Source organism: Tyto alba, unplaced genomic scaffold (genome assembly GCF_018691265.1).
Source record: "Tyto alba isolate M040663 unplaced genomic scaffold, T.alba_DEE_v4.0 Super-Scaffold_16, whole genome shotgun sequence".
Lineage (NCBI taxonomy): Eukaryota > Metazoa > Chordata > Aves > Strigiformes > Tytonidae > Tyto > Tyto alba.
The window spans coordinates 13,617,674-13,635,595 of NW_024881278.1; the positions used below are offsets into that span (position 1 = coordinate 13,617,674).

General features: G+C 40.8%; 1 protein-coding gene across 2 annotated transcripts in view; it reads right to left on the minus strand.

Annotated features, from left to right (window-relative positions):
- XDH (xanthine dehydrogenase) overlaps positions 1–17,461 on the minus strand; it is a 53,028-nt gene extending 35,567 nt beyond the window's left edge. Inside the window, exons 1-10 of one of the 2 annotated variants that reach the window (XM_032989404.2) lie at positions 17,293–17,461; positions 10,388–10,445; positions 8,253–8,349; positions 6,934–7,042; positions 5,736–5,862; positions 4,834–4,895; positions 2,915–2,983; positions 2,039–2,107; positions 1,510–1,596; positions 18–159 (exon numbers count right to left, since the gene is read on the minus strand). In XM_032989404.2, coding sequence (XP_032845295.2) covers positions 18–159; positions 1,510–1,596; positions 2,039–2,107; positions 2,915–2,983; positions 4,834–4,895; positions 5,736–5,862; positions 6,934–7,042; positions 8,253–8,349; positions 10,388–10,445; positions 17,293–17,346 — 874 coding nt within the window. In that variant the 5' untranslated portion in view covers positions 17,347–17,461. Of the gene's footprint in view, positions 1–17; positions 160–1,509; positions 1,597–2,038; positions 2,108–2,914; positions 2,984–4,833; positions 4,896–5,735; positions 5,863–6,029; positions 6,036–6,933; positions 7,043–8,252; positions 8,350–10,387; positions 10,446–17,292 lie in introns of those variants that run through there. The other variant, XM_032989405.2, reaches the window with a different exon arrangement.
- Between the last annotated feature and the right edge of the window lie 461 nt (positions 17,462–17,922).

Below are 17,922 nucleotides of genomic sequence, written 5' to 3' on the forward strand. Positions count from 1 at the left end.
TCAGCTCTTCCTCTTACCCACTTCTGTGTTCCCCACAACGAGCTTGGCATCGGGGTACTGGGATTTGAGAGCCACCAGTTCCTTGAGAGTTGTAGGCTGGATCCACATCACACGCTCGCCTTTGAAACACAGCTGTTTCTGTGGTTTGTTACTCTGAGTCTGTAAAAGTGAATTCAGATAGAGCTCAGACCCTGTATCAAGCCAAGAATCCCAGCTCACATGCTACCCATGCCCAGGCCAGGCCGTCTCAGTCAAGCTACTGACAGACGGCTGTGATATCCACACTGTTGTTGGCAGTTAGCCATTCCCCATCCCTCTCCTAGCAGTGACAAGAATCTTTTTCACTCTGACAAAACTTTTCCCTTCCTGATATTTCCAGGTGCATCTTGCTGCTACATCTCCCTAGCAAGACCTCTGCCAGCAAGCTCCATCTGACCAAAGCTCTGGCAGATGCCTGTGACTTCAACCATCTTACAAGTAATGGGTTTTCCATTCTCATCTCACTGCAAAAGGTCAGTCTTACTGAATTTGAGTTACCAGCTATAGAGCCAGATTCTGGTTCCCTTTTTAATTCCTTCATCCAGTGATCAAAGAAAACAGACTAACATGGCTACCTCCTATCAACATCAGAGGAACCCTTACGCAGGAGAAGACCTTAGAGAAGAAAGGGAGGGGACCCATCTCAAGCTAAGTATATATTATGCTACGGTCTATGAGTACCTACTCACCTTGTAGCTCATGACACATTTAGGGCGGATGTAGCAGCAGAACTAACAACTGAATTTCAGTTGTTTGTTAAATGTGAAGGAAGCTGTAAACATACCACGTGCTGGACTAGATTCCTGGCTGGGACACATTTGCTTAGGAGAAAACTACCCCAAAAAAGACAGGAATGAAACATGGAGAAAAACTAATCTCACTTAACTTTTGATTTCAGTGTGAGCCATCCAACTTCTACTCCTACTACACTGAATGGAGAGAAGTTGGTGTTTTTGGAAAGTCATCTAGTTGAAACAGATTCAGTTACATCCCATAGCTCCTACTTCTCTTCCTACACTATAAAGGGAGCACAGGGTGATTAGCTCAAATACAGATGTATTTAATGTAGAAGTTCACATCTGACCTAGTAAATTGAAATCAAGATGTCAGCAACTGTTCTACCCCTGGATAGAGAGTGACTGGAAAGGAAGGCGACCCAAGAGCAGGCATGTATGGTGAGAAACAGAGGAAAGCCAGCCAGCTGGGGCAGGCACTTGGCCTGCATATCTTTTAAGCCACCCTGGCAGTTGTTGGCAATTACCCAACCCCCATCCCCATTTTACACCATCCTTGCTTAATAGTCTTCCCTTTTATAAAACATTGAAGCCTCCATGCCCCTGCTGCTTCTTTCATCAGCAGCCACCTTTTGCACTACCACTTCCTCAGGGCAGAGACACTGCAGACATTCAAACCCTGTGCAGAACAACAAAACCAACGAATCACATATTATTTCTTTTTGAATTAGCTTACCATTAATTCTGGTGGGAAGATTGGCTCCTGTGTAGGGTCCAACGGCTGGAACTCATCAGAATTGAACAGGCTGGAGGACATCATTACCTATGACAGAGAAAATGCAAAAGGCTGGGTGGCAGAGGACAAAGCTATCCACATACAGCCCTAACTCATTCCTCTTTCCAGTCAAATCCCTATTATTATTTCATGGAGCAAAGAATGGAAAACACAGCAAAAGGATGGCCCTTGATCCAGAGTTTCAGGTTCTTCAGTCATATTTTTCTGATCACAATGCTTGTCTGGTCAGGAATCTGAACCCTGAACACATTAACAAGTGTTTGCCAATTGAAAGTGACATCATTTTCATATTGGCATGTTAAGTTACATCAAAGGTACATTTTCTGAGGCAAGACCAGTATAAAATATAAAGTGCTTTGCATAAATTCAGCTAAATTAAAAGCATTAGGTGGTAACACAGAACAAGCCATAGCTAAGACTTCACAACATCAGAAATAGTGAAAAAACTAATAGTTGAGAGGCACCTTACCACATTGTCTTCTCTTTCATTCATGCAGCAGCCTGGACCATTGGCTTTTCCTCCGCAGCAGCCACCGTTCTGAAGAAGAAACAAGCATGCTTCAGCTATTCTACACCAAGTCAGAACATTCCAACTTTTACAGAATATATTCTTCCTCTTTTATCAATCCCTGGATCACATAAATTTACAATAACATTTTTCATTAATAAACTACTTTGGCAAAAGAACTCCAAGCAGCCTTAATTTCTGGAGTGTTTCATTCAACACTGGATGCTTCCTAACAAAGAGTCCACAGGAATTCATTGGAATTTCCTGGCAAAGAATTTCATTATATTTTCTTTCTTAAATTCATTTGATACTCACACTACTTTATACCCTAATTCTTTGTTTTCATCCCTTGATTGTTGGTACCTCAACTGCCACACAAAATCTGATTAACTTTTTTCCTTCAGGTTCCAATGGTACAATTTACCAGAATGGTGATTAAATTACTTCATCGTTGCACTGCAAAGTTTGGGAATGATCATACTAGGGAATTAAATGAGTTTTAGATCTGTTTTCACAGAAAGACAGACTCCTTCAGTATACCAGAAGCTGGTAACACATGGCTTACAGTTGTCACCATGCTATTTCACCAAAGTGTTGCACCTCACAGATTCAGAAGGAACATACCTAGCTCACTGTTGTAAAACCTCTGTGCCACAGTGACTAGTCATGCTAACCAGTTCATATGCAGTTGCAGTGTTTTCCAAGAGGCAGACATTGAAATCAGCTCAGATAGCTCTGAATATCTGCACCACAGTAGGATCCAGAGAGAACACTAATACATCAAAACTCTAATACTGTATTGTAAATTGATGTTATGGTTTTTAAAATTCAGCTTACCATGCTCTTTTCCCTTTCACTACGACAGCATCCAGTGCCATTGGCTACTCTGCCACAGCAATTCAAGTCCTGTGGGGACAAAGACTGTTCTGAGAAAAATGTGCAGATTCCAGGGAAAGGAAGTAGGCTTGATTCCCTTTTGAGATATATTGATCCCATATTTATTATATCCAAAGCAGAAACAGGAGATGGAACATGCCAAGCAAGTAGGTGTTTCCCTTGTCAATGGAAGACAGTATCCTGCAGAGTGATGTCTAGGTCATGGCTAGTCTACCGATAGACCTCTTGTTCTGGTTTAGAACTACTCTGACCATTCAGACAGTATCTCTGGTCCAGCTGGAGCAGTGAGGAGATACCCAGAGAAAAGTAAAAGGGACAAGCACATACATTACAATACCTAGTACTCTACCAGCATCCAATTGCATTCAACTCAGTGGTCTACCTTAGCACATTGTGGTTTCTGTCTCTTTAGTAACCCTCAGTAGCTCTCCGTCTAAGTACCTGCCTAGTCTCCCCTGGAGCCTGTGTAAGTTTCTGGTGCCCACAACACCCTTCGGTGAGTTCTGCAAGTCAGCCACCTGATACGTGGCAGACCATCTGCCTTTGTTTCCAAACTGACTCCTACTAACTTCATTCCTTGACACCTTGCTCTTGTATTGGAAGAAGCAGCAAACAGCAGATGCCCATCCACATTTGACCTGCCAGTCATGATTTTGTAGATCTCTAGAGAGGTCGACACAAACTACTATAAAGGGTACATAGAGCCCCTTACCCTCCATGACATCTTTTTTCCAGGCTGAAGCATCCCAGCCTACTTAGTGGTTCCTTGCATGGAAGCCAGATTACCACAGATGTGATCCTTATTCCACCTCTCTGAATCTTTTCCTGCTATACCTTGTTAGAGATGAGAGGACCGGAACTGCACAGAGTATTCAAGTGTGTGAAGAGCCATGATGCAGACAGTGGCATGGCAGTATTTTCTGGTTTGTTCTCTACTCTTTGAAGTGTTGTTTTGACTGCTAGTGAGCATTGAGCTGATGCTTCCATGGAACTGTCTATCACACCTCCAAGATCGTCTTCCTGCATGGTAACAGGAAGATGATCTTGTGTCTGCTCACAGTCTATCACACTTTGTATGTGAAATGAGGACTGCCTTTCATTTTGTAAATTCCTTTGCATTTATTTGCCCTGAATTTTGTATCCCATTCTATTTTCCAGTCTCTCTGGTTCATAAAGTCCTTCTGAAATTCCTTAAAGTCTGTTCCTGTCATCACTACCCAGACTAACCTGATATCAGTTAACTAACTTTCTCACATCACTGCCTGCTCTTTTCCACCTCATTCAGGGCTAACTTGAACAACCTTGCTCCCACCACAGGTCCCAGCAGAACTCCACCAGTGACCTCCCTCCATTGCAAAAATACACCATTTTCTCCTCCCTGCCTTTTAACCAATCTTTCATCCATACAGAGATCTTCCCTCTTACCCTATGGCTGATTATTTTCTTTAAAAGCCTTTGGTGAGACACTGTTGAAAGTCTGTTGGAAATCCAAGTAGACTATATCGACTGGATTTATCAACCATTTGTAATGGATCTCACACCTTGTATTCTCTTTTGTCAATTGTAATTCTGGATAATAAAATGAAATTAATGGGCAGCACTCTAAATTCTTTACTTTTGATATTTAATACCAGTGTAGCCCTATAAGTGGCTAGTAATCACTGAAGTATCTAATGACCTACTTTTCTTCACAGCCTCCAGCACTCTTTCAAGAGCAAAGAGACTAGAGAAAATTTACAGAGCTGGGTTGTTGTAGCATATATATTTCCTTCCTCCTCATTTCAGCTTGTGGTGTATTTTAGTAACAGAGAGAAAGACAGTCTTCCAGATTGTTTTAATCATTATTGGAAGCCACTTACTTTAGCAAATGTCCTGTATCCTTCCAGAATGGGTCTGTACCCTGTACACCGACACAAGTTGCCTGCATTGTCAGACCAAAAGGATAAAGATTTAGTCTCATTTGCATGACAACCTCTTCTTTTAGAACATTTTATTGTTTCTCAAAAAAAGCTTGTCAAATCTAGATAAAGCTAATGAAATAGCTGGGAGGAAGAAAGTTTCAGTAATCTTGCAACAATCCTACCATCCGTTTTTGTTGAAATTTTAACTTGAAATTAATACAGAAAAATAATTCAATCTGCGTTATTCAGTTATTCATTTACCTCAACTGTGTGAGTCCAATCAGTGTACCAACTATCCAGTCTCCCGAATTACAACGAGGTTGCTTTCTCCTGCATCTGATTTCCTCTCAGGTCACACCAGAAGCAGGGTAACAGCTCCAACCTCAGCAATAACAGCAGCCTCTCAGATGATTTACACAGTTGGATTCTGCCCCACTCCATCATGTATATTGCTGTCTTGGTCCTTTATTTGAGGCTGGCTGGCCCAAATGCTCTGTCACTTCTGCAGGCTTTTGTGACAGTAATGAATAAACAAGGAGATGTGGAGGCTCTTATAAGCTCTCCATGGACAGGCCACCTTTTGTTCTGTGTTAAGTTTAGTGGGGTCTTAATCTAAGACTGAGGCCACTTGCCCCTTCTTCAGGACAAAAAATGAGCTTCTGTGATATTTTCCACAGGCCATTTTTGTCCACTTCATAGCACCTAGTCAGTCTTCTAGGGGAAAAACTAATTTTCAACCTCATAACAATCATCTGTCTTCAGCAAACTACATTAAACAAAGGTGCACCTGCAATGCATTTGGTGAAGCAGATGTAATGAAAACAGAACAGGTTGCATCTCTGCAGGGCTGTGAGTATTACCTTGGAAAGCATCTTCTATGTCCTCCATTTTGGGCTCGGGTTTGTTCCGAAGCAATGTATACATGGACATGACAATGCCTGGAGTGCAAAAGCCACATTGGGACCCATGACTTTTTGCTATTCTCTCCTGAAAAAAAGTAACAACAACCATCAGCTCATAATATCAAAGTGAGTTAATTGTCGTGCTTGTTTCTGACAACGCTGTTAAAAAAAAAAACCAATACAATCTCATCAGAGCTAAGACTATCATCAGATGTTCTCTTATGAGATGATCAATTAATCTGTGAAGCAGACTTCAAAGGAGAGAACACCGAAGAGTTTGCATCTAGACTTTGAACTCCCAACGTAACTGAAGGCGACTAGAAGCCTCCAATGAGATCAGGAGTTCTTCAGATTTACCATGCTAGAAAAGTTGGGGATACCTGTATATACCTGAAATTGAATTTCAAAGCTTAGCTGTTAGAATCTTCAGGGGAGGTAGGGAAGACAAACAAAGGTCAGACTAGCTATCATTCATTCACGCATATACAACTTATTTTTCACTTAGTTGTTTACTGTCTAGATATGGATTGGCACAAGTCCTGCCCACTGTACAGAGATGAATCATAGTTTCCCTTAAAGAAACAGTATCTCTGACAAAGCTGAGGCAAGTCTGCTTCCATAAAAAGTTAATTATAACACCTTGCTAGAAGAGCAAGGCTTCATATTGCTGTCACTCCTCTGCACCAAGAACATTTAGGGACTCCAGAAACATTGCTGCACCACTGCAAGGAAGGTTCCTAACTATGCAAGATGAGAAAACAAGTTAATTCACGGAAGGCCAAAGAGCCAAAACCTAACTCAGATTTCCTGGCTCCAAATCACTATATAGGCTTTCACCACAACGTCAGCGTTTCCAGTTCCTGGGATTTGGTCCAGGATGTGAACCAAATACAGCCACATAGCCCTAGAACAAAAGCATTAACAATTTAGCCAGGATAGCACCTGTTAACTTATTAGGGCATGAGAGCTGCATCACTGACCAGGGAGTTTGACTCCATCACTTATCCATTCCTGCAAGTAACGACTACTCATGTGGAAAGTCAAACTCCTGGCTTTAACATTATGATGAAGGTCCCAACACCCCAGAGCAAGATTAATTAGCATAAGATGAAAACACAGATAGAGGGTTTTAAAGTTACCAGTATTAATAGCTTACCTGGGCTGGGTGCAGCCTGGATTTTGTGTTTCCTATGCCTTCAACAGTAGTTACAGCTACGTGATGCAATGCACAGATAGGGAAGAGACAAGCATTGGCGGTATGGTGGCTAAAATAATAAATTAAGGTCATTTCATTTGACAGTGCTGCTCAACAAAGGAAAAAGGGAGCAGGAGGACTCAAGAGTACTCAAAACTGTAGCAATGGACACAATAGGAGAACTTAAATAGATGTGATACAGGTATTAGTTACAAGCCAAATCCAACAGCACCTATTCAGCCAAAGTTCTCATCAACTTCACTTGAAGTTTAATCTGAATATGCACCATAGGATTCGACCTAGAAATAACAACTTTAAACATCTTCATTGCATGTTAAGCTACAGAACCCATGTAAGAAATTTTCAGGAGCAGTCTACAAATACCAAGATGTTATACAGCTAGCCTGGCCCACTTGAAAAGTTACAGAAGAGCATGCAGCTCTTGTCCTTTTACCAATTAAATAGTTTCTAGATAGTATACATGAGGAAAAAGTCCAGGCTGAAGGTGAAATAGAATAATGGTGCCAAAATTCTTATAGGAACTATCACTTTATTTGATTTCTATCAAGATAGAATAATGATCCTAAATACATCCTATTCAAGGTCATGTTACTAAGCAGAACCACTAAGTTAGATGATCCCAAGTTAAAGTATCTCCAAGCACTATTCTATATATGCCCAAGATTTCAGTGCTTTCCATTCCTCCCAGTAAAAATAAACTGGGTCCTGTCTCTCTGCCTCATCTTCTCTCTCCATTCCCCTTTTTGTTTGATTTCATTGCTTCACTCTTCAATTAATTAAAGGGAGAACAGGAGGAAAGTTTATGTCTCAGGTAATAAGAGTCATTCTGAAGGTTACAACAGAAGTAGAGAAAAAGTGAGTGCTGGCATACAGAAATCAGATTATTGTAGTAATACAAAAGCAATAAATATTTTATCACAGTAATCATCATTTGGGTCATCACAGCAAAAAGTTATATTACATTGCAAGAAAGAAACATAAAGGTTTTCTGAATTGGGAAAAAGCAGATAGCCTGTCTGCAGATATTCCAGGGCACAATGAAATAGTTCCCTATCAGCACTGCTCAATGCTGTAGAAAAAAAAAACCTTCTTATCTTAGCCTTCTGAGTTTATGTTCTGAAAGTGAAAAATTATGTTTTGGCAGAAACATACATTATATAACTTTTTTTTTTTTTTAATAGTACATCATCTGGAATGTCAAGAACCCAAATATAACCCATTTAATTTCCGTGTTGAAGAGCTCATATTGCAAAGGATACAGGATTTTCTTCCTAAAAGGATCATACTTGGATATCATAACAGTGCAAGCACCACATCCACCTTCTCCACAGCCTAGTTTTGTGCCACATAGGCCCACTGAGAGAACAGGAATCAAGGAAAACACAAAGAATGTGGGCAGAAGTCTGCTCAAACAGTTGTCAATCAAGGCTTAGCAACAAGTTCTTGCTGGAAACCAAAACACTAGTTTTTTCTGTTTAGTAACTTAACACAAGCAAAGTATCAAATGCTGGCATGTGAGCTTTGAGATCAACACCCAAAGCCCTAATAAGGAGGCAATCCATGTTCCAGTAGACTCTCAGAATAAACAAAAAATTTCTGAACTTCAACAGTTCCCACTTTCCATTAGACTCAGAAAAGGAAATTACAGAGGGAGACAAAGCACTTGGTAATTGCTGAGCAGGATCTGTTCAGGCATGCAGCCACATCCCTGAGACACACGGTGACATCTCCTTCAGCACCTCTCACCAGTGGTGGTTGACTTCTTCCTACGCCTGGTGATTCCTGTCACCTAGAAGACACCCAGGCAGGGCAGTCACACAGTGCTGCAAGTCACACAATTTAGCACTGACTTGGGAGCTGCACTTGAGCTGCTCACAAACTACCTGCATCTCAAAAATCATGGTCTGGCCACCCTATATTTATTGTGAAGACGATTGACCAACGTTGAGAAACTTTCAGTGGGAAAAGAAGAGCTGCTTTCACTGGTAATGGACACATGCCTGTGCTCAGATAATCAACTTTGGCTTGTGGAAAAGCAACAGGCAGTTGAGGGAACTCAAACCATCTTTGTCTTCAGTGCGAAGATTCTGGAACTGATTATTTTCATAGAATTACAGAAATCACATAATCATTTAGGTTGGAAAAGACCTTTAATATCATTGAATCCACCACTGAAACATGTCCCTAAGCACTATGTCTACTTTACATGCAACCATGTGCCTGCTTCAGCAGAAATACAGCTTTCCTATGACATCCAATGCACCTCTTGACAACAGCATTAATCTGGCTCAGTAAAACACGTTTCTCAAAGTATTTGTCTGACCCTAACCCACATCTACAAAATAAGTTTACCAGAATGTTCATGTCGAAGTTGAGAAGGTTTAAGTGCTCCCATTATCTCTTTACAAACCTATTTGCATTAAATATTAACCAGCTTATGCATATAAGGTCTAATGGTAAGAAGTGCACACAGGCACAAGAGTCACGCCTCTTGTTTTTCCTCTTGAACTTTATCCACTCAAGGTACAGTCAGACAAAATACAGCTGTTGACAGTTGTGCTGGAAACCCCAAAGATGTGATTTATATCCCCATACTTGTTTCAGGTCTCAGACAAATAGAATGTGGTGGCATGGTGAAATAAGTATGCAAGATTCTTTTTAAGGAATACACCACCACAGATGTGAACAGTTTTGCATAGGTACACACCCAGCTGGTCAGACAAAAACTCAGAAAACATGGAATGACACTACCTACTGAACCAGACCTAGTATAGCCAGCCTGGTCATCACAGTAATGGCTACCCAGCTCCTGACGCTCATCTGATTCATGTGTTGAGCAGTTTCAAATACAAGTGAAACATGACTGCTTGCATCCACTCACATAAACATGCCCACAGTATGTGGTGGGAACCCTTGCCTCTGAGTTTGCAACCCTGGGTCATCTGATAAATAGGCCACAGGATAATCAAGCTATTGGATATTAACTATCCAGTAATATCCAAATTACTGGATGATACTGCAAGCAGTTCAAGTGGCTGTAGTATTTTGGCCAGAAAATTCTTTACAACTTGTGTGGAACAAACCTAAATTTCCTTCAATTTTATTATCATTTCAGTGTTGCTTTCTTTCCATCATATTCTAATTCCTAGTAATTCTGAGAGTTTTCCCCTTAAAGTATTAATAAAGTTTATTTAAAGTATATTATTTAGAATTTGCTATTGTTTAAGCTTGGAATACCAGCAGTGATCTTTGCCAGCAAGAAATACCAGACCGTGCAGAGCACTCTCTCTTACACTCTGTGCACAAGCACTCAAGTAACAGACAGAGCAGTAAACAATTATGAAATGCTGTAGGCATTTAAAGCCTTCTGCATTTTTTTTCTGACACTGGATACATTTTCTTCGTAGATAGGTTAGCAGAGTTGTTTCTGGGTCCACATCTTTTTCCACCACCTGCAAGAAGGGAAAGATACTGTTACACACAGAATGCTTCACAACATAAATATGTTGGTCAAAAGGAGAAATTTTGATCTTTCTGCAGCTTTTTTCCAAAGCAGGGAGCAGAACCACTGATTAACTCCCTCTACTAGGTTCAGCAATGTTGGTCACGTATCCAGACACAATGTTTCCTTGAATTTACTGTGACAGAGAAAAGTATCTGCATTACATACCTCAGTTTTTCAGCCATGACACACTGAGGTAAATCTTAAAAAAATCTTTTTATCAAAAATGGCAAACAGAATTAGTAGTGAGCAGAGAACTCCGTTTTGTACGAGTGTTGAATTCCTGACATCTCCTCAAATTGCATCTCATCTTTATTGATGATGCGTAACTGACCTCTGTCCCTTCTCCTTCTTACTATTAGAAGAGGCAGAGAAAACAAGCAGATAAACAGAATGACAGAAACAGCATCAGTAATAGACTTTGCAGGGAAACAAAAACAGTGGAAACACTAACATGACCAATACAGGTGCTGCGGGACAGACAGCAAGTACCAAAATTAATCATCTTGAAGTTCCTCTTTCTACCCTGCTAACATTAAAACAGTGTTACATTAGTAGCCATCCTAAATGTGGGAATGTGAAATTCCAACCAAGGAGAAATTTGCTTTGCACATTTTGAGTCAGCTCCATCCTATAAGTAAACAACACTATTAGCAGTTACCTATTAGCCATAAAATTAGATTTTATTTCAACTTCTGCCAATGGTCAGAAACCAAAGTTCTGCCCTTGCCTCAAAATGGCTGTAGAGCTTGTCTTCCCCTTTTTCAGTTATTAAGAGCGTCAAGAAACTTTTCCAAATTTACTGTGTGCCAGAATGTAATCATGTGTTCTTGGCTCTTACACTGTGCAAGTCCTAAGTACAACAGTTACAGTTTATTTAAATTAAACACTCACAGTTTGAAGGGCAAATCGAAACAGAGGTCATTTGTGTACGCCTTTTTTCTTACTGATAAGAAACCTTCACAATCTCTGTACTGTTTCAATTTTATGCCTTTGACATGTGACAGTGTTATTCTAGAGAAACAAGGTTCATACTTCCTATTTGAGTCCATGTTTTTAGAACTGTCTGATAAAGTTACTGCTACAAAGCACACCTAGTAATTTTCTGCACATCTCATTCCTGCATTAGGGATAATCTATAAGGAAATAGAGTTCATTCTTCTAGCTTGGGGATGTCTTACCGTAAATCACGCAGCACTCATACTGCTGCTATTCAGAGCAGAGTGCTCCTGTTCCCTCACCTGCTGGATGCATAGAAACAAGAGCAAGCATACAGCGGCTCTCATGACCGGCTGGTTCGGAGTAAGAGCATATATCCATCTGCAGTAGTTAGGTAAACAGACAGACATGAGCAGGTAATTCCAAAAATGCCTGTGACTACGAGTGCCCCATGGACAAAAGGCCTTTTACAGCCATTTCACAGTCAGAGAGCCTTCCCCAGCAACTCATACCCTCACTGTTAAGCTGAGTTTATTCCACAGGGCTGTTGCCAACGGCCATTGCAAGCCCTTCCAAAGCATCTTCCAAGACAGCCAGGCACAGAGAAACATCATCAGAATAATCTTCCAGATGGTTAAAGACTATTGAGATCATTCTGTGATTAGATCAAAGAAAATGTCTCAAAAAGTTTTATTGAAAGAACCCAGGAAGCACTCCATTATGTACTCAAACCAAGCAATTAGAAGTTTGGCCCAATGGCTCCTTTTCAGAAAATTAAGTAAGAAATAAAACATGGGCCTAAGCCTTCATTCAGCAAAGCATTTAGTCACTGAGCTCCACACACTTTTAGGGAAGTACTTAAACATGTGTTAAGTCCCAAAGTCAAACCTTCGCTCAACTTCATCAGAAAGTGGTTCCCACTGCGCAGTGGAACATGTCCTGAACAATCCACACTCTTAACCTGTTCGAACCAACAGCCCCGATTCCTACTTCAGTCACTTCAAACTGCTCCACTGTAGCTGTATATCCACAGTGCTGGCAGAGACTCGGAATCAGAGCGAGATAAGGGGTAAGACTTTGGAGGACATTCTGGATTAAAACAAATCTCACACATCAGAGCGCAAGGAGTCATTTCTTTGCATTCAGATTCCTTGGGCGGGGGGGGGGGGGGGGGGCAGGAGAGATACTTGTTTATGAATCTCTCTTGCTAGCTACAGAATAAGAACTTTTTACTGCTCCTGCCTTTTGTTCATTGTCATTGATACTGGTTTTGTCCTCCAACATATGATTTCTCCAGTGGTTTGTTACAATCACCTGCTGTGATTTGTTCTTAAAATATTTTAAAACCCTATGAGTGGGGATAACATCTTCTCGTCTGATGCCCAGAACAACATGATTCACAGCTCAGTATCTTACCCAGCAAAACAATTCTTGCTCACCTCCCCCAGTGTCCTTGTACAGAAGGAAACTGCTGCCTTCAGTGGGAGTAAGATCAGCCTACTTAGATATTGCAATTAAAGAAATATTTCCTTTCTGCTCAGTTATTGGATTTTAGTGGGGCTTTTTAAACCAAACATCATATTGCCAGATACATCAGATTAATGGCTACATTTTGATAAATTCAAAACTGTGAATTTTACTGCATGTTGTAAGTTAAATATTAATCAAATGCAGAGAGAAAATTTGGAAATGTTAGGATGACACTGACAGTCAAATGACTCCCAACAAATTTGCTCTGTACTGCTGTATTTGTACTACACATCTATTTGTCTGCTGATTCTAGGAGTCTTAAATACTCAGATCACCTCACTGGGAAACTCAGCCTGGCCCTACAGTTCTCCAAGGTTTCAGTACTACACAGAGGAAGTTCCTAAGCAGTACTCTACACTTAGAGCCTGTGGGCTGGTCCAGAGAGGTGTTGAGCTCACTTCTCCATGATTTCATGCACAAAACTTGGATCTCGATAAATATTTTGTTTGCTGTCTTCTCTACCTGCCTTTCACTAACTCAGATAACTTTGTCTTTACAACATAAAGCATCATATTTAAATTAGTATTCCCAAAAAGTTAAAGAAAGGATTTTTTCAATTTAAAAGAACAGTAGCTGAGCAGGGTAAACAGAGGAACTAAAAGGAAACTTGCCTAATTTACCAAACAACATGATAAGCTTTCCAACAGCTAGGGTCTTTAAATGAGAAACAGATGCTTTTCTGAACAACAAGCTCCCTGCAACCACCAGTCCCTAGTCACTCTGTTAGTTGCAAGAAGAGAAGGTGAAAGGTTTTAACCAGATCACCACACAGCAAGTCAGACTAGTCAATGGTAAAGGTCCCCTAGGACCTTAAAAACCTGTGAAAGTGTATTTCTGAAGTCGGTGAGAGATTTCAAATTAATTTACTAGGGAAAAGGATTAGAACACAGATGAACGAACTGAATATAACCACATAATATAAATCTGCTATTGGTCAGGAGAACATTTTGTTCTGCCTTAAACCAGCACACTGAAAACTTGTAATTCACTGTTTATATAGGACTCAGAGGGCTCCAAAGCTCAAAAAAATCCTTGATTTTGGCTGCTCCCATCTACAAACATCCACAGGCTTTGGAAGAGGTCTAATCGGGCCTCCAGCATAGACACACCGTCCCCCCGACACACACCCCATCTTAACATTCAGGATAGAAATACTGACTCCACATGTTTGAACAAAACTTACATGCTACATATGCATGAGACAGGCTTGTCAGCTGAGGAAAACAAAATTGCCACTATTAGCTTTGAATTGCATGTGTTGTTTTCCATTCTAGTCTAGGCAGACTATCAAGATAACTTACTGTTATTGTGCCAAGCTTTACGCCCAGTGAAGTAAACAGGTGCTTAAAATAAACAATCCTGAATGTGAAGTATGCTCAGCTGTGCTGAGGAGACCTTTTTCTTGACAACACTGCAGACCAGGCTAATGCAATAGAGAAGGATTTGCTACCATGAAAGTCCCTATCTTATCAACCACCTCTTATCACACAGTTTTGTACTGTGACAGAATATCAGCAGCCCACTGGCAATGTCAAGCTATCATGAATTCACACGGCAGTAACTTTTCCCATTGGCCATGCTATCACATTCTTTGCAGCGAATAGACTGGATTACTTAGGACTCGAGATGGATAGAGCCATATCCTTACTTGCTACCTGCTGTTTCAGCAGCATTGCCCAGGCACTTCACACTACCCCTTCCATCACATAACCTCTTATGGGCAGAAATGTCCCAACAAACTCCAATTTGTTGCCCCCGAGTCCAATTCTGTCTTAAACCTCCATTTCGTGGGAGTGTAACTCAAACCACTTTGGTAGCACACCAAAAAGGGAATAGAGAAAAAATGTCACTGGAGGCTCTGAGTAGAGCATAACCCAGGAATCCATCTCCTCTCTGATCAAGTGGAACCTGGTCCTTTGCTAGCACTGGCAGTTCCATGAGCCAGCAGGGAAGGATGCTGAGACAGCCTTGACACATAGAATGAGTTGGCATCATCGGTAGTATTAAACATTCCCTGGTGGATTTTTTTTTTTTTTAGCCAACAACTGCCAAGATCACACTGTGATAAACCCCTTTACATGTGCACAAGGTCAGCTCTGAGACATGGCTTTTGTAAACAGTAACTGCAGTTCCATAAAAATTGTTGAAATGCACAAGGTCAATGCCATTTACATCATGTTTGTTAGCTCCAGGATATAGCACTAACAGACAGCAGATACAAAAGGAACAGGTTGTCTTCTGCTGCTAGCCTTCAGGGTCTAGGCTGCTCTCTTTCTCCCCTTCTCTGCCTCATCCCATATTCATAAAAGAGTGTCCCAGAGAACCAGATCTGTGCAGCTCAGTCTCTTCTCTTTTGCTTTGACTAATACACATTTTCATATGTTAACCAATAGTCTCCCCCAGGTAGAAGGGATTTTCTACCGATTTACATGAAGCAATGCTCCTGTAATACCTGAGCACCAACCAGTGTTAAAGCACGAGCTGTAAAGGTATATAGGAATCTGTTTATAAACTCTTCATACCTACCATGAGTGGCATATTGATTTTGAACCTTAGCTGTTCTGGCACCAGAACTACAATTCTCTTTCATTAAAGCATATCAGAAAAAGAAAACAAGACAGTACACTTGGCCTGTATCAGGGTCTGGATTGCCCAACATGTTTGTGGCAACCTCCTACCGCAAGATTTGAAATGCTCCCAGTTCACACTCTAAAATTTGGGGTTCACAGAGGAGGGATCTGAAGTCACTAAAACTTTTGCAGAGCAAGAAGATGACAAGCTAATGGTATACCACCTGTGCTCATCATAGCAGAAAATTCATCAGATGAAATTCACAGATCATCCTGTGCCACTGTTTCACAATCTCAGTTACCAGACTCAGGTAGCTAGTCATGATGAACTTGAGGCTTCAAGTTTTCACCTCCCTCTCGAAACACTGAAAGGCTAATATGTCAATTAACTTTGACATATGAACCATTACTGATCTGTGTGAGCAAAGTTTCAGTTGTCATCCTTTATAAAACCTCAGAACCAGGGCTGGGTTCTACATCAGTATTACATTCAAGAGCTCTTTAACTAACTTATACTAGATAAACTTAATTCTTCGCCTAACTATTGACACTCAGATAAAGCAAAACTTTTATATCAAAAATCTAGTACCTTGGAAAGTTCAAATTCCAATCCAGTTTGTGATCCAAATTCAAAACTAAAACATCCTAATTTTAGCAACAGTCTTATCCACATTTATACTTGATTAAATTAGCACAAAAGATCAACAACAGCAAAATTTATGGCAATCCTGTTTCAGTCTGTAGGTCAGAGCACAGAACTTTTTAATTAACAATATTGTGCGATCCCTCAAGTGATTAAAAAAATCAATTCTCTAGCCCAAACTTAGTGCTGCATGTGATTTACCCCTACACAGTGCACAGGGAAGGTCCACAAACTCTTAGCTCCATAGTACACAGTGAATAGAACCCTCTCCCCTCCCCAGGTTTCCCATCTGGAAGCTGCTTTGGCACAAGTTTCCCTGCCCAAGTATCTTGGCGAGGGGAGAGTGGTAGGGTAAAATTAGCATTGAGCTGAGCTCAGAAACAGAACTAACTTGGTACTGATAGTTCAAAAAAGAGGCAGCCTTGACTTGTTACAAGCTCTTTAAAGAGTCAAGGTTGCAATGCTAGCCAAGTGAAGTCCAAACTGAGAAAGGGGGCTCTGGGATAAACTGTACAAAGGCATCCAGCATGTGCAAGGACCACCCCATCCTCCTGTGAGACACAGTCACTTTTTAAGTAATTGTCAGCAGTTGATCTAGGAAACAGTAGCAGTGAACAGGCTTTGATTTTAAAGCATTTTTTAGCTTCTTAAATGGAAATAGAATGAACATTTTACTTAAATCCCTTTTAAAAATCCAGTATCAGAATTACTTACTGAACATATGAAATACATATAGATGTTTACATTTGGGTTACATTTTCCAGATCCGTTGTAATTACTGAAATTATTTCTAGTAGAAATGCCCATGGTAAGTCAGTGCACCTTATTTAAAAGTAGTAACCTCAGATTTGCAGTAAGTTACTGCCAACAAATCTGAAATGTAAAAGGAACATTATATAGTTGTGTTACTCTTTGAATAATTCACAAGGTGAAGTCAAAGCAGAGCAAAAGCCACTTAGCAAAGCAATAAACAGTCTTCACAATTTAATATTTAAAAGTCATGGCAATTGTGCTGGTATTAGAAAACTTCAGAGGAGGAAAAAGATGACTAGAAAAATAAGTTATCAAGCCACAATCCAGGAGCAAGCTGGACAGAAAGCTGCAATCTTCCTTACCTTTTTACCATTCACAAAGAAAACAAGTTCATCCCCTGTCTTGTCTGGAGCCATCCTGCACACCTTCCCAAATTTACTCAAACAAGGCCACAGATCACCCTTCCGAGAGAAGCCCTATAGTGAAGTGAGCACCAGCAATATGACAAGTAATATGAGTCTGCCTCAAGGATGTTTGACTTTATTTCTACATCAGTGCCCTGTGAAACCCCATATTATATAAGAGCCAATGAAGAGGCGTGCCAGCCGCGTTTGGCTGGTGCTTCTGCAGCAGTAATGACAGAAAAGGAGCTGGAACCAGCAGAGACCCGCCCCCTTTTGTATAGCAATACATCACAATTCAACTGCATTCCCTTTAGATTATACTGCCAGGCTTGGGGCACTCGGAGTGTGCCACGGCAACGGCTGCCAGGAATCCACAGTATTTTGCAATACAACGCAAACTCCAGGGGGGTGAGGGGGTGTGTGTGGGGGAGGTTCTCCCAACTATCCCTCACCGAATATTGACAAGAAAAAGCTCTGTTCCCCTTGCTCTGTGCATAGCCATCCACCTCACATTCACCACGCAGAGGTCTCTAATGAAAGCACCTGCTTATTTAAAACCTCTGCCATACACGCACATCAGCTAGTAGA